The sequence below is a fragment of the Salvelinus fontinalis genome, chromosome 12, assembly GCF_029448725.1.
Source record: "Salvelinus fontinalis isolate EN_2023a chromosome 12, ASM2944872v1, whole genome shotgun sequence".
Classification (NCBI taxonomy): domain Eukaryota; kingdom Metazoa; phylum Chordata; class Actinopteri; order Salmoniformes; family Salmonidae; genus Salvelinus; species Salvelinus fontinalis.
In genome coordinates this window covers 55412574-55426259 of record NC_074676.1, presented here as the reverse complement: position 1 = coordinate 55426259, position 13686 = coordinate 55412574, and the positions used below count along the sequence as shown (strand labels likewise).

Sequence of the window (13686 nt, the reverse complement as noted above, 5' to 3'; positions counted from 1 at the left end):
TAGAACTGGAGTGACAGGGCCTGTCTGATGAGGAATCACTATGAAATGGGGCTGATTTACTACTGGTGAGTTGTCCTACTGGCGAGTTGTCGTACTGGTGAGTTGTCCTACTGGCGAGTTGTCCTACTGGTGAGTTGTCCTACTGGCGAGTTGTCCTACTGGCGAGTTGTCCTACTGGTGAGTTGTCCTACTGGCGAGTTGTCCTACTGCTGAGTTGTCCTACTGGTGAGTTGTCCTACTGGTGAGTTGTCCTACTGGCGAGTTGTCCTACTGGCGAGTTGTCCTACTGGTGAGTTGTCCTACTGGTGAGTTGTCCTACTGGCGAGTTGTCCTACTGGCGAGTTGTCCTACTGCTGAGTTGTCCTACTGGCGAGTTGTCCTACTGGTGAGTTGTCCTACTGGTGAGTTGTCCTACTGCTGAGTTGTCCTACTGGTGAGTTGTCCTACTGCTGAGTTGTCCTACTGGTGAGTTGTCCTACTGCTGAGTTGTCCTACTGCTGAGTTGTCCTACTGGTGAGTTGTCCTACTGCTGAGTTGTCCTACTGGCGAGTTGTCCTACTGCTGAGTTGTCCTACTGGCGAGTTGTCCTACTGGTGAGTTGTCCTACTGGTGAGTTGTCCTACTGCTGAGTTGTCCTACTGGTGAGTTGTCGTATCAATACAGACTTCAATAATACTTGAAAGCTTTTTGTCAGCCCATTTACAAGGAGTCCTTAACAAGCCATGGTGTAAGTGAGAGCAGCGGCCAGGTTTCTCTTGAAAAACATGTGTTTTGACCTCAATGGGACAACCTGGTCAAATTAAAAGTATTTTCCTGACCATGTGACCTGACCAGGAATAACTCCATAGGGCCCAGAGTATTTCCTGATCAGGAAAAACCAACTTTCCACAAAGTGAAATTAGCTTATTAGTTAGCATATTATTACACGTTACAGTTATTTTTCTCTCTTATGTTATTCAATCATAAGGGTAGGGGTTGTGTCTTTAAATACATTCTTTATGAACAGCTCTGAATGAACCAAGAACGAGGTACCAAAGTACAATTATTTTTATTATTGAAATTCCACACATTTTGAAGGATACGCATTCAAATGTGTTACAAAAATCTATACATCCTTCTTAAAAAATGTAACACAAAACATCACAAACAGATAAACACAAAAACAGAAACACAGAGTTTTTACATTCAACGACATTTTAAAAGCTTAAGAGTATAAATTGATTTCAATACTGTCTTATTCTCACAGAGCAATTTGGAAAAGTCATTATTTAAAAAAAAACATTTGGAATAAGATTTTTTTTCTCTCCCTTAAACAACAACTTTTATGGATGTGATATTTAGCAAGAATTATAATCAAATGTACTAAAGTACAAAGTTAACTCCTGAGAAATATAATTACTTTTAAACATGCGATGTGATAATAGAACTCCAAGAATGGTAATATAATGTTGCGGAGTTTATGACATCACCATAGAATTTGTATTCTATTTCGGTTTTAAAATTCTACCATTTTAGTTCCACCATTTCGTTTTGAACCGCCTGGGGCTGCCTTGCTTCACGGAGCAGTGATCATAGCAGTTCCCCCCTTGATTGTTACGCAGAAGGATGACTGCTTGTGATTTGCCAGAGTTAGCCCCCCCCTCTTTGGAGGTAACTTATTACCAGAGTTTGCGGGCGGAGTCGGTTCCCATAAGAGATAAATTGTGTGCTGTACAATAGGAGAGCCGGGTACGAAACTGTCCTTTACTATTCTGTACCGGGGGACAGTACAGGAACCGGGTACCTAAACCCATTAGATAATATTAATTGAAAAGGGAAATTAAAAGGCAAAAAAAGATGTCGGCAAATAAAGATGGAGACGGTGGATGGAAGAGCTTTCTGTGGAATTCGGAAAGGAAGGAATTTTTAGGACGCACTGGTGGCAGTTGGTGTAAGTACATAAATCCGTAATAAACGACTTTTAATCGACGCTTTTCTGGAAATTAACTCGAGGATAAGAATGATACGAGTTGTAGCCCAGTTGTTTCCGTGGATTCTCGGAATAATGTAACGGCACAGAGAGTTCCGGACTCGTTCTGTATTTCCTGATTGAGAAATACAGCACCTGTTTGATTGGACACAGCATGCTGTGGAGCAAAAATTCACTTTTCAATGGAAAAATTACAGGAGAAACGCATCAAATGAATTAAACGTCATTTATAAACAACTAAATCTGTAAAATAACCGTATAACCTATTGATGGACTACGATTAAAATAAATGTAATGAAATTTAGTACTGTCTAAAAGGCAGTTGAAATATATTCAGACTTTTAGATCAAGTGAACGTTAATAATGTTCCTATCCGTTATTATTCGTTTAACCCGGGTCGATCATGTACAGCGAAAGCTAGAGTCAGTGTCCTTTGCCAAAGAGGTCATTTTGAAGGACATAATTGACATTATATGGTGGCAATCGGGAGTGTTGGATTGCAACTAGCATGTGCTTGTCTTGCCAAAATGGCATGCTTGTTTCTGCTGTCACATAGTTAGCCTAGATTGGAGAAAATTGATAAAGAGTTGGTAAATATGAATTGATTTCTTTCTCTGAACAAAATAATGTGCCAAATGACAGGGGGGGACACCCATTACCTCGGTAATTAGCTGTTTTATCCCAATACAGTTCGTTTTTTTTAAAGGAATCCGGGTTCAAGGTTAGCAGTCAAGGTGATCGGGCCTTTTCGCCTGAAACTGATGTCATTGTTTTGGACCGAGAGAATGTCATGTAGAATGAAGCCAACAATGTGCATTGATTTACCAATGAGACACTTTCTTGTTCAACTTGTGAGCTAGCAACAACTGTAACACAGACGTTATCTTTACATTTTTTTTGCTCGGTATTCGAGTGGGAGACTTGTTGCAATAGGTTATCCATTGGCAACATTTCGTTTTTTTAATCTAGGCGCTTTTTCTACATAGAAAGAGCATGTCACGACTCACATGCTCGGTTTCTCTAGGGCCACCCCTCCCCCACAGACAACTTTGTTTCTTTTAGCAGCTACTGGAAACAATTTGTTGCTTAAATCAATTCCTCGAGTTCACATGGGTATGGCGATTGTTACGGTAGGCTTTCACAATACGAGCAGAAATAAAGACAGATTGTACGGCTCTAGTTGGGGACACAGTTACAAGGCAATCGTCAACGGTTGCCATTTGTTTCCTGCTGCCGGACTATTTTGGTAACGCAAAGAGCGCCTGTTCACTGATAAGTGTTGGTTTATCTCTCGAAACAGTTTGCTGTTCTCTGAATTAATTTATACAATTCAGAAGCTCAATGAAAGTAGCTTGCTACGTTTTGAAAAGTGCCAAGGTTTCTGGCGTGTAGCCTTTGTTTGCGTAGCCTACATATCGCGTCACATCGATGTGGTTGTTGCAGCCTGGTCTCATAGACTGTCAACACATAGTAAACGTAAATCCGGGACATTAAAAATAGTATGACATGTTTGATATGGCTACATAAGACAGCTGGTTACTTGAGGCAAAAAAACGAAAGTCGATGTGGCTGTATAACGCCATCATCTAGCAACCCAAAGGTTGCGAGTTCGAATCTCATCACAGACAACTTTAGCATTTAAGCTATTTAGGTTAAAGAGTTAAGTGTTAGCTAACATGCTAACTCAGAAACCCTAGCCTAGCTAGAATTCGTAACATATAATACAAATTGTAGTTCGTAACATATCATACGAAATGGGTGATAGACATCCACAAATTAATACATAGTGTAAAATAATCACAGGAAACGGAGTTTCTCAGATTTACGTACAGAATAATACAAAAAGCTCTGAGACCAGGCTGCAGCGGGTATTGCTCAGGATAATCCTTCCAATTGGCGGGCTGCGCAGCACCATCTCATTTTCGCATCAAATCACAATTGGTCATCATCAAAAATGGTAGGAATTAGCGACTACTGTAGGCTACATTGATTCAGGGCTTCATTTAGTGACACTTGTATCCCAATGACGGTGTAATAACCCTTATACTTACGGCTACCCATACACTACTATATAAAATATTATATATATATATATATATAAGCGTATACGGTGCTATTGCACGAAATAGGACAATTATGATAATCTCAGCAATCTCTGTGCTGCTTGCCTTGAGAAATGTGAGAACGTGCCTGAGTTGCCCATTCACAACACGAAGCTATGCCTGCCTGCCTGTCTGTCTACCCTGCTGCTCTGGGGGGGGGGGGGGGGGGGATAGACCGAGCTGAGAGAGAGAGAGAGGTTATCACAAGGACTGGAAGACATTCAACAAGTCTCCTATTGGCCAATTTGATCACATTCACTCAGTGGTCCGATGGCTCTTTATCACAAGAGAGCGAGAAAACGATAGCGGTCTGAATTTAGCTATTCTCCCGGGTCGTAGCTAAGAAAAACACGGATTTGAGAGACAAATAAATGAATTGGACTTTGGAACGGGCCTATAGGGCTCGCCAGTTTGTAGTCCCGATGGCTCGTTGCTCAAACCCTACGGGGGAAATGAATGCAGCTTTTGGAGGTGTTTTGGATTACACGGTCTGAGGTTAACAGGTTTCGGAGATCTTATACGTTTTGTTCTATGAGATAATATCAGTCAGTTTAATCTATGAGATAATATCAATCAGTTTAATCTGAGATAATATCAATCAGTTTAATCTGAGATAATATCAGTCAGTTTAATCTGAGATAATATCAGTCAGTTTAATCTATGAGATAATATCAGTCAGTTTAATCTATGAGATAATATCAGTCAGTTTAATCTGAGATAATATCAGTCAGTTTAATCTATGAGATAATATCAGTCAGTTTAATCTATGAGATAATATCAGTCAGTTTAATCTATGAGATAATATCAGTCAGTTTAATCTATGAGATAATATCAGTCAGTTTAATCTGAGATAATATCAGTCAGTTTAATCTGAGATAATATCAGTCAGTTTAATCTATGAGATAATATCAGTCAGTTTAATCTATGAGATAATATCAGTCAGTTTAATCTGAGATAATATCAGTCAGTTTAATCTGAGATAATATCAGTCAGTTTAATCTATGAGATAATATCAGTCAGTTTAATCTATGAGATAATATCAGTCAGTTTAATCTATGAGATAATATCAGTCAGTTTAATCTATGAGATAATATCAGTCAGTTTAATCTATGAGATAATATCAGTCAGTTTAATCTATGAGATAATATCAGTCAGTTTAATCTATGAGATAATATCAGTCAGTTTGATGAGCCTACTTACTTAACTATCTCCTGTTTTGTGTAGCGTGAGGCAGCTTGATGTACATGTACCACCCCTGGACAGGACAGGACACTAGTCTATCACAGGGCCTTAACCCTGGACAGGACAGGACACTAGTCTATCACAGGGCCTTACCCCTGAACAGGACACTAGTCTATCTCAGGGCCTACACATCAGGTCCCATTTTTAGAGTCTTTGGTATGACCCGACCAGAGATTGAATTCATAACTTTCCAATCTTCAGGACACTTTAACCACAAGGCCACTGAGTTGGTCTATCAGGCAGTAAAAACATGACCTTTATGTATTATGAAGCTTTTATGTGCTTGTTTGGATTACATCAATTCTTTAAAAAAAAAATTGAGGTTAGCTGATAGATGATCCAATAGAAAACGCATCAGAACTCATAAACCTGTTTTCCACAGACCTTATTTTCAGCATTTATAAAAAGAAAAAATGTTTTAACCATTGAGCCTCCGTTAATAGAGCCCCACAGTGGAGGTGTCATAATACCCATAAAACCTAGCGGTCAAACAGGGAAATGGTTCCAATCGTTTTTTTTTCACCATCAACTTGTCCCATAGGAGATTTTAGAAACTTTAAATAAGGGCTGTGTTTTGTGGAGCTTTACCCTGGCGTGACGTTTTGATAACCGTGTAAATCTCTCACTGACAAGGTGAATTATCAATATATTTGGCTCTATTTACACTCAGTAAAAAAAAAAATGCTAATTAGCCTCAAAGTAGACATCATGCCAGACTACAAATCCCAGCCAGCTCCTGCACCTCATCTCTAGCAGACACCTTTGCTAACAGGTATTTATCCTGCACGTAATCTCTAGCAGACACCTTTTCTAACAGGTATTGATCCTGCACCTCATCTCTAGCAGACACCTTTTCTAACAGGTATTTATCCTGCACGTAATCTCTAGCAGACACCTTTTCTAACAGGTATTGATCCTGCACCTCATCTCTAGCAGACACCTTTTCTAACAGGTATTGATCCTGCACCTCATCTCTAGCAGACACCTTTGCTAACAGGTATTGATCATGCACGTCATCTCTAGCAGACACCTTTTCTAACAGGTATTGATCATGCACCTCATCTCTAGCAGACACCTTTTTTAACAGGTATTGATCCTGCACCTCATCTCTAGCAGACACCTTTTCTAACAGGTATTGATCATGCACCTCATCTCTAGCAGACACCTTTTCTAACAGGTATTGATCCTGCACCTCATCTCTAGCAGACACCTTTGCTAACAGGTATTGATCATGCACGTCATCTCTAGCAGACACCTTTTCTAACAGGTATTGATCATGCACCTCATCTCTAGCAGACACCTTTTTTAACAGGTATTGATCCTGCACCTCATCTCTAGCAGACACATTTTCTAACAGGTATTGATCATGCACCTCATCTCTAGCAGACACCTTTTCTAACAGGTATTGATACTGCACCTCATCTTTAGCAGACACCTTTTCTAACAGGTATTGATCCTGCACCTCATCTCTAGCAGACACCTTTTCTAACAGGTATTGATCCTGCACCTCATCTCTAGCAGACACCTTTGCTAACAGGTATTGATCCTGCACGTCATCTCTAGCAGACACCTTTTCTAACAGGTATTGATCCTGCACCTCATCTCTAGCAGACACCTTTTCTAACAGGTATTGATCCTGCACCTCATCTCTAGCAGACACCTTTTCTAACAGGTATTGATCCTGCACCTCATCTCTAGCAGACACCTTTGCTAACAGGTATTGATCCTGCACGTAATCTCTAGCAGACACCTTTTCTAACAGGTATTGATCCTGCACCTCATCTCTAGCAGACACCTTTTCTAACAGGTATTGATTCTGCACCTCATCTCTAGCAGACACCTTTTCTAACAGGTATTGATCCTGCACCTCATCTCTAGCAGACACCTTTTCTAACAGGTATTGATCCTGCACGTCATCTCTAGCAGACACCTTTTCTAACAGGTATTGATCCTGCACCTCATCTCTAGCAGACACCTTTTCTAACAGGTATTGATCCTGCACCTCATCTCTAGCAGACACCTTTTCTAACAGGTATTGTGTCAATTTAAAACTTGCACAAGACAGTTCACAGAATAGTAAACGTAAAGAAATGTTGCCAATTTATTAACTACTACATTTAGACAACATTAGATAGTTAATCCAGAGATTCAAATTCGGCAGTCTCTTTTAGATCGCCACATTAGCAGGTAATTAGCATTTCATTTTGGGGGAGGTATATACAGGCTAATATATTGATAAAAGTCACCTTGTCCAAGAGATTTACACGGTTATCAAAACATCACGCCAGGGTAAAGCTACACGAAACACAGCCCTTATTTTAAGGGTTTCTAAAATCCCCTATGGGGAAAAATTAATGGTGGAAAAACGATTGGAACCATTTCCTTGTTTGACCACTAGGTTTTATGGGTATTATGACTCATACTGTGGTACTCTATTGAAGAAAATACAGCCACGGTCACCTTCGATGCAACTGGTTTGCATCTCTCTCTCACCCCAGAGCTCGCTGCCATGGTTACGGCCAGTCAATCAGTCGCTCTCTCTCTCTCACACCCACCGACCCAGACCCTGTTGCACTATGAATTTATTCTGCTCAAACACGAGTAAAAGTGTTTCCCGACGATTGTTTAGTCACCGGATGTTTTGTTATGACCCAAGGTTAAGGGCAGCAGGGTGGGGGGGTTGGGGATGTTTGTAAATGAGGCTGATAGAGGAGAGGGACTGGTAACCGTCGACAACGAGCCAGAGTGACTCACCCTGTTAGATGTTGTTGCCCTCCGTTACTATTTCATCATGGGAGGGAGACGAGATTCATTTCAACACACAGCGTATGGAGTGGTGTAGAGAACAGTAGAGGGGTGTAGGGAACAGTAGAGTGGAGTAGAGAACAGTAGAGTGGAGTAGAGAACAGTAGAGTGGAGTAGAGAACAGTAGAGTGGTGTAGAGAACAGTAGAGTGGAGTAGAGAACAGTAGAGGGGTGTAGGGAACAGTAGAGTGGAGTAGAGAACAGTAGAGAACAGTAGAGTGGAGTAGAGAACAGTAGAGTGGAGTAGAGAACAGTAGAGTGGTGTAGAGAACAGTAGAGTGGTGTAGAGAACAGTAGAGGGGTGTAGGGAACAGTAGAGGGGTGTAGGGAACAGTAGAGTGGAGTAGAGAACAGTAGAGTGGAGTAGAGAACAGTAGAGTGGAGTAGAGAACAGTAGAGTGGTGTAGAGAACAGTAGAGTGGAGTAGAGAACAGTAGAGTGGTGTAGAGTGGAGTAGAGAACAGTAGAGTGGTGTAGGGAACAGTAGAGGGGTGTAGAGAACAGTAGAGAACAGTAGAGTGGTGTAGAGAACAGTAGAGTGGAGTAGAGAACAGTAGAGTGGAGTAGAGTGGTGTAGAGAACAGTAGAGTGGTGTAGAGAACAGTAGAGTGGAGTAGAGAACAGTAGAGTGGAGTAGAGAACAGTAGAGTGGTGTAGAGTGGAGTAGAGAACAGTAGAGTGGTGTAGAGAACAGTAGAGTGGTGTAGAGTGGAGTAGAGAACAGTAGAGTGGAGTAGAGAACAGTAGAGTGGAGTAGAGAACAGTAGAGTGGAGTAGAGTGGTGTAGAGTGGAGTAGAGTGGAGTAGAGTGGAGTAGAGAACAGTAGAGTGGAGTAGAGAACAGTAGAGTGGTGTAGAGAACAGTAGAGTGGTGTAGAGTAGAGAAAAGTAGAGTGGAGAACAGTAGAGTGGAGTAGAGAACAGTAGAGTGGAGTAGAGAACAGTAGAGTGGTGTAGAGAACAGTAGAGTGGTGTAGAGTAGAGAACAGTAGAGTGGTGTAGAGTAGAGAACAGTAGAGTGGTGTAGAGTAGAGAACAGTAGAGTGGAGTAGAGAACAGTAGAGTAGAGAACAGTAGAGTGGAGTAGAGAACAGTAGAGTAGAGAACAGTAGAGTGGTGTAGAGTAGAGAACAGTAGAGTGGTGTAGAGTAGAGAACAGTAGAGTAGAGAACAGTAGAGTAGAGAACAGTAGAGTAGAGTAGAGAACAGTAGAGTGGTGTAGAGAACAGTAGAGTGGTGTAGAGAACAGTAGAGTGGTGTAGAGAACAGTAGAGTAGAGTAGAGAACAGTGGAGTAGAGAACAGTAGAGTAGAGAACAGTAGAGTAGAGAACAGTAGAGTAGAGTATAGAACAGTAGAGTAGAGAACTGTAGAGTGGTGTAGAGTAGAGAGCAGTAGAGTAGAGAACAGTAGAGTGGAGTAGAGAACAGTAGAGTAGAGAACAGTAGAGTGGAGTAGAGAACAGTAGAGAACAGTAGAGTAGAGAACAGTAGAGTGGTGTAGAGAACAGTAGAGTAGAGAACAGTAGAGTGGTGTAGAGAACAGTAGAGTAGAGAACAGTAGAGTAGTGTAGGGGATGTTGTGTAGTAGTGTAGGGGATGTTGTGTAGTAGTGTAGGGGGATGTTGTGTAGTAGTGTAGGGGATGTTGTGTAGTAGTGTAGGGGGATGTTGTGTAGTAGTGTAGGGGATGTTGTGTAGTAGTGTAGGGGATGTTGTGTAGTAGTGTAGGGGATGTTGTGTAGTAGTGTAGGGGATGTTGTGTAGTAGTGTAGGGGATGTTGTGTTGGGGATGTTGTGTAGTAGTGTAGGGGATGTTGTGTAGTAGTGTAGTAGTGTAGGGGATGTTGTGTAGTAGTGGAGGGGATGTTGTGTAGTAGTGTAGGGGATGTTGTGTAGTAGTGTAGGGGATGTTGTGTAGTAGTGTAGGGGATGTTGTGTAGTAGTGTAGGGGATGTTGTGTAGTAGTGGAGGGGATGTTGTGTAGTAGTGTAAGGGATGTTGTGTAGTAGTGGAGGGGATGTTGTGTAGTAGTGTAGTAGTGTAGGGGATGGTGTGTAGTAGTGTAGGGGATGTTGTGTAGTAGTGTAGGGGATGTTGTGTAGTAGTGTAGGGGATGTTGTGTAGTAGTGTAGGGGATGTTGTGTAGTAGTGTAGGGGATGTTGTGTAGTAGTGTAGGGGATGTTGTGTAGTAGTGTAGGGGATGTTGTGTAGTAGTGTAGGGGATGTTGTGTTGGGGATGTTGTGTAGTAGTGTAGGGGATGTTGTGTAGTAGTGTAGTAGTGTAGGGGATGTTGTGTAGTAGTGGAGGGGATGTTGTGTAGTAGTGTAGGGGATGTTGTGTAGTAGTGTAGGGGATGTTGTGTAGTAGTGGAGGGGATGTTGTGTAGTAGTGTAGGGGATGTTGTGTAGTAGTGGAGGGGATGTTGTGTAGTAGTGTAGGGGATGTTGTGTAGTAGTGTAGGGGATGTTGTGTAGTAGTGGAGGGGATGTTGTGTAGTAGTGTAGGGGATGTTGTGTAGTAGTGTAGGGGATGGTGTGTAGTAGTGTAGGGGATGTTGTGTAGTAGTGTAGGGGATGTTGTGTAGTAGCATTAACAGATGAGGATTAACAGGCTGAAGTTTACAGTCAATCCAGAGAAAGTAAAACCTTAGAGAGATTTAGTTAGTACCAGGAAGATTAACACTCTTGTGCCTCTCACAAAGATTTAGACTGTCTTTGTAATTAAATAAATACTTTAATGACTTCTCATATTGGATCATAAGCACTTATAATGACAGCATCAGCTTAGTTTAGATAAGCAAATATTTGGTCGTTTTTTTCAGCCATTTTGAAAGTGATTTTGTAGACATGTCCATTAGTTACTGAGCTGCCGTGGCAACGGAGGACACGTTGAATTAGCTTTAAAGTCATCTCAATCACCAATATATCCCTTTAAATAACATCTATGGTTAAATAACTTGACTTCAAACTTGCTTTTTTGTTGTTGTTGTTGTTGTTGTTGTGTGTATTTTGATAAATGATTTGAATTCTAGCCAGCCACGCCACACCCTGCATCGCTCAGCACATTCCTAGAGTCACTAGAGTTACTCAGCCCTTTAAACCCCCCCCAGAGGTCTTCCGTTCAGCGTCCTGTCAGACTAATGTCTAACGTGGTTTTCCTGGAGAGGGAAGTTTTCCTGGAATTTCCAGTTAGAATCAATTTCAGGCAACATGTTCAAGGGGGCCTGGATGATGGTATAATGATGGGGGATACAGGAGTATCGTTGACACCCTACTCACCGTGTTAGATCTGCTAAAACAGGACATGCATATCTACTACTAAATCTGTCGCATGTGTCTATTTGTAACGAATCCCTTCGGTCTTTCTCTCCACAGTTAAAATCTTGTTGTTCTACCTGATCTTCTATGGATGCTTGGCTGGGATTTTCATCGGGACCATCCAGGCCCTGCTGCTAACCCTTAGTAACTACAAACCCACCTACCAGGACAGAGTCGCCCCACCAGGTAAAGACTACTCTACTCACCATATACTGCTTCATGTTGCTTTATACTGCTTTATCCTGTACTATACTACTTTATACTACTTTATACTGCTTTATACTACTTTATCCTGTACTATACTGCTTTATACTACTTTATCCTGCTTTATACTACTTTATACTACTTTATACTGCTTTATACTACTTTATCCTGTACTATACTGCTTTATACTACTTTATCCTGTACTATACTGCTTTATACTACTTTATCCTGTACTATACTGCTTTATACTACTTTATCCTGTACTATACTACTTTATACTACTTTATACTACTTTATACTACTTTATACTGCTTTATACTACTTTATACTACTTTATACTGTATTATACTACTTTATACTACTTTATACTGCTTTATACTGTATTATACTACTTTATACTGTATTATACTACTTTATCCTGTACTATACTGTTTTATACTACTTTATACTACTTTATCCTGTACTATACTGCTTTATACTACTTTATACTACTTTATACTGTATTATACTACTTTATCCTGTACTATACTGCTTTATACTACTTTATACTACTTTATACTACTTTATCCTGTACTATACTGCTTTATACTACTTTATACTACTTTATACTACTTTATACTACTTTATACTACTTTATCCTGTACTATACTACTTTATACTACTTTATACTACTTTATACTACTTTATACTACTTTATACTACTTTATCCTGTACTATACTGCTTTATACTGCTTTATACTACTTTATACTACTTTATACTACTTTATCCTGTACTATACTGCTTTATACTACTTTATACTGCTTTATACTGCTTTATACTACTTTATACTACTTTATACTACTTTATCCTGTACTATACTGCTTTATACTACTTTATACTACTTTATACTGCTTTATACTGCTTTATACTACTTTATACTACTTTATCCTGTACTATACTGCTTTATACTACTTTATACTGCTTTATACTGCTTTATACTACTTTATACTACTTTATACTACTTTATCCTGTACTATACTGCTTTATACTACTTTATACTGCTTTATACTACTTTATACTGCTTTATACTGCTTTATACTACTTTATACTACTTTATACTACTTTATCCTGTACTATACTGCTTTATACTACTTTATACTACTTTATACTACTTTATCCTGTACTATACTACTTTATACTACTTTATACTGCTTCATGTTGCTTTATACCACTTTATCCTGTACTATACTACTTTATACTGCTTTATACTACTTTATACTGCTTTATACTGCTTTATACTGTATTATACTACTTTATACTGTATTATACTGCTTTATACTACTTTATACTGCTTTATACTACTTTATACTACTTTATCCTGTATTATACTACTTTATACTGCTTCATGTTGCTTTATACTACTTTATCCTGTATTATACTACTTTATACTACTTTATACTGCTTTATACTGCTTTATACTGCTTTATACTGTATTATACTACTTTATACTGCTTTATACTGCTTTATACTGTATTATACTACTTTATACTGCTTTATACTACTTTATACTGTATTATACTACTTTATACTACTTTATACTGTATTATACTACTTTATACTGCTTTATACTGTATTATACTACTTTATACTGCTTTATACTACTTTATACTACTTTATACTGTATTATACTACTTTATACTACTTTATACTACTTTGATGCTTTATACTGCTTTATGAAATATCCTTTTGTGATTTTGTTAAGTGTGATTTCCATCAGAAGCTAATTGAAGGGATAAGATCTGCAGGTGGTAGAGATTGAGGAATTATACAGCGCATTCAGAAAGTATTCAGACCCCTTGACTTTTCCTTCACATTTTGTTACGTTACAGACTTATTCTAAAATTATAGTTTTTTCCCTCATCAACCAACACACAATACCCCATAATGACAAAGCAAAAACAGTATTTTGGAAATGTTTGCAAATTTATTAAAAATAACAAAAATATCTTAGTTACATAAATATTTAGACCCTTTACTCAGTACTTTGTTGAAGCATCTTTGGCAG

General features: G+C 39.3%; 1 protein-coding gene across 1 annotated transcript in view; it reads left to right on the top strand.

Annotated features, from left to right (window-relative positions):
- Positions 1-1677: 1677 nt before the first annotated feature.
- Positions 1678-13686, top strand: part of LOC129867613 (sodium/potassium-transporting ATPase subunit beta-233-like) — a 35157-nt gene continuing 23148 nt past the window's right edge. Inside the window, exons 1-2 of the mRNA XM_055941124.1 lie at positions 1678-1930; positions 11495-11623. Coding sequence (XP_055797099.1) covers positions 1837-1930; positions 11495-11623 — 223 coding nt within the window. The 5' untranslated portion in view covers positions 1678-1836. The remainder of the gene's footprint in view (positions 1931-11494; positions 11624-13686) is intronic.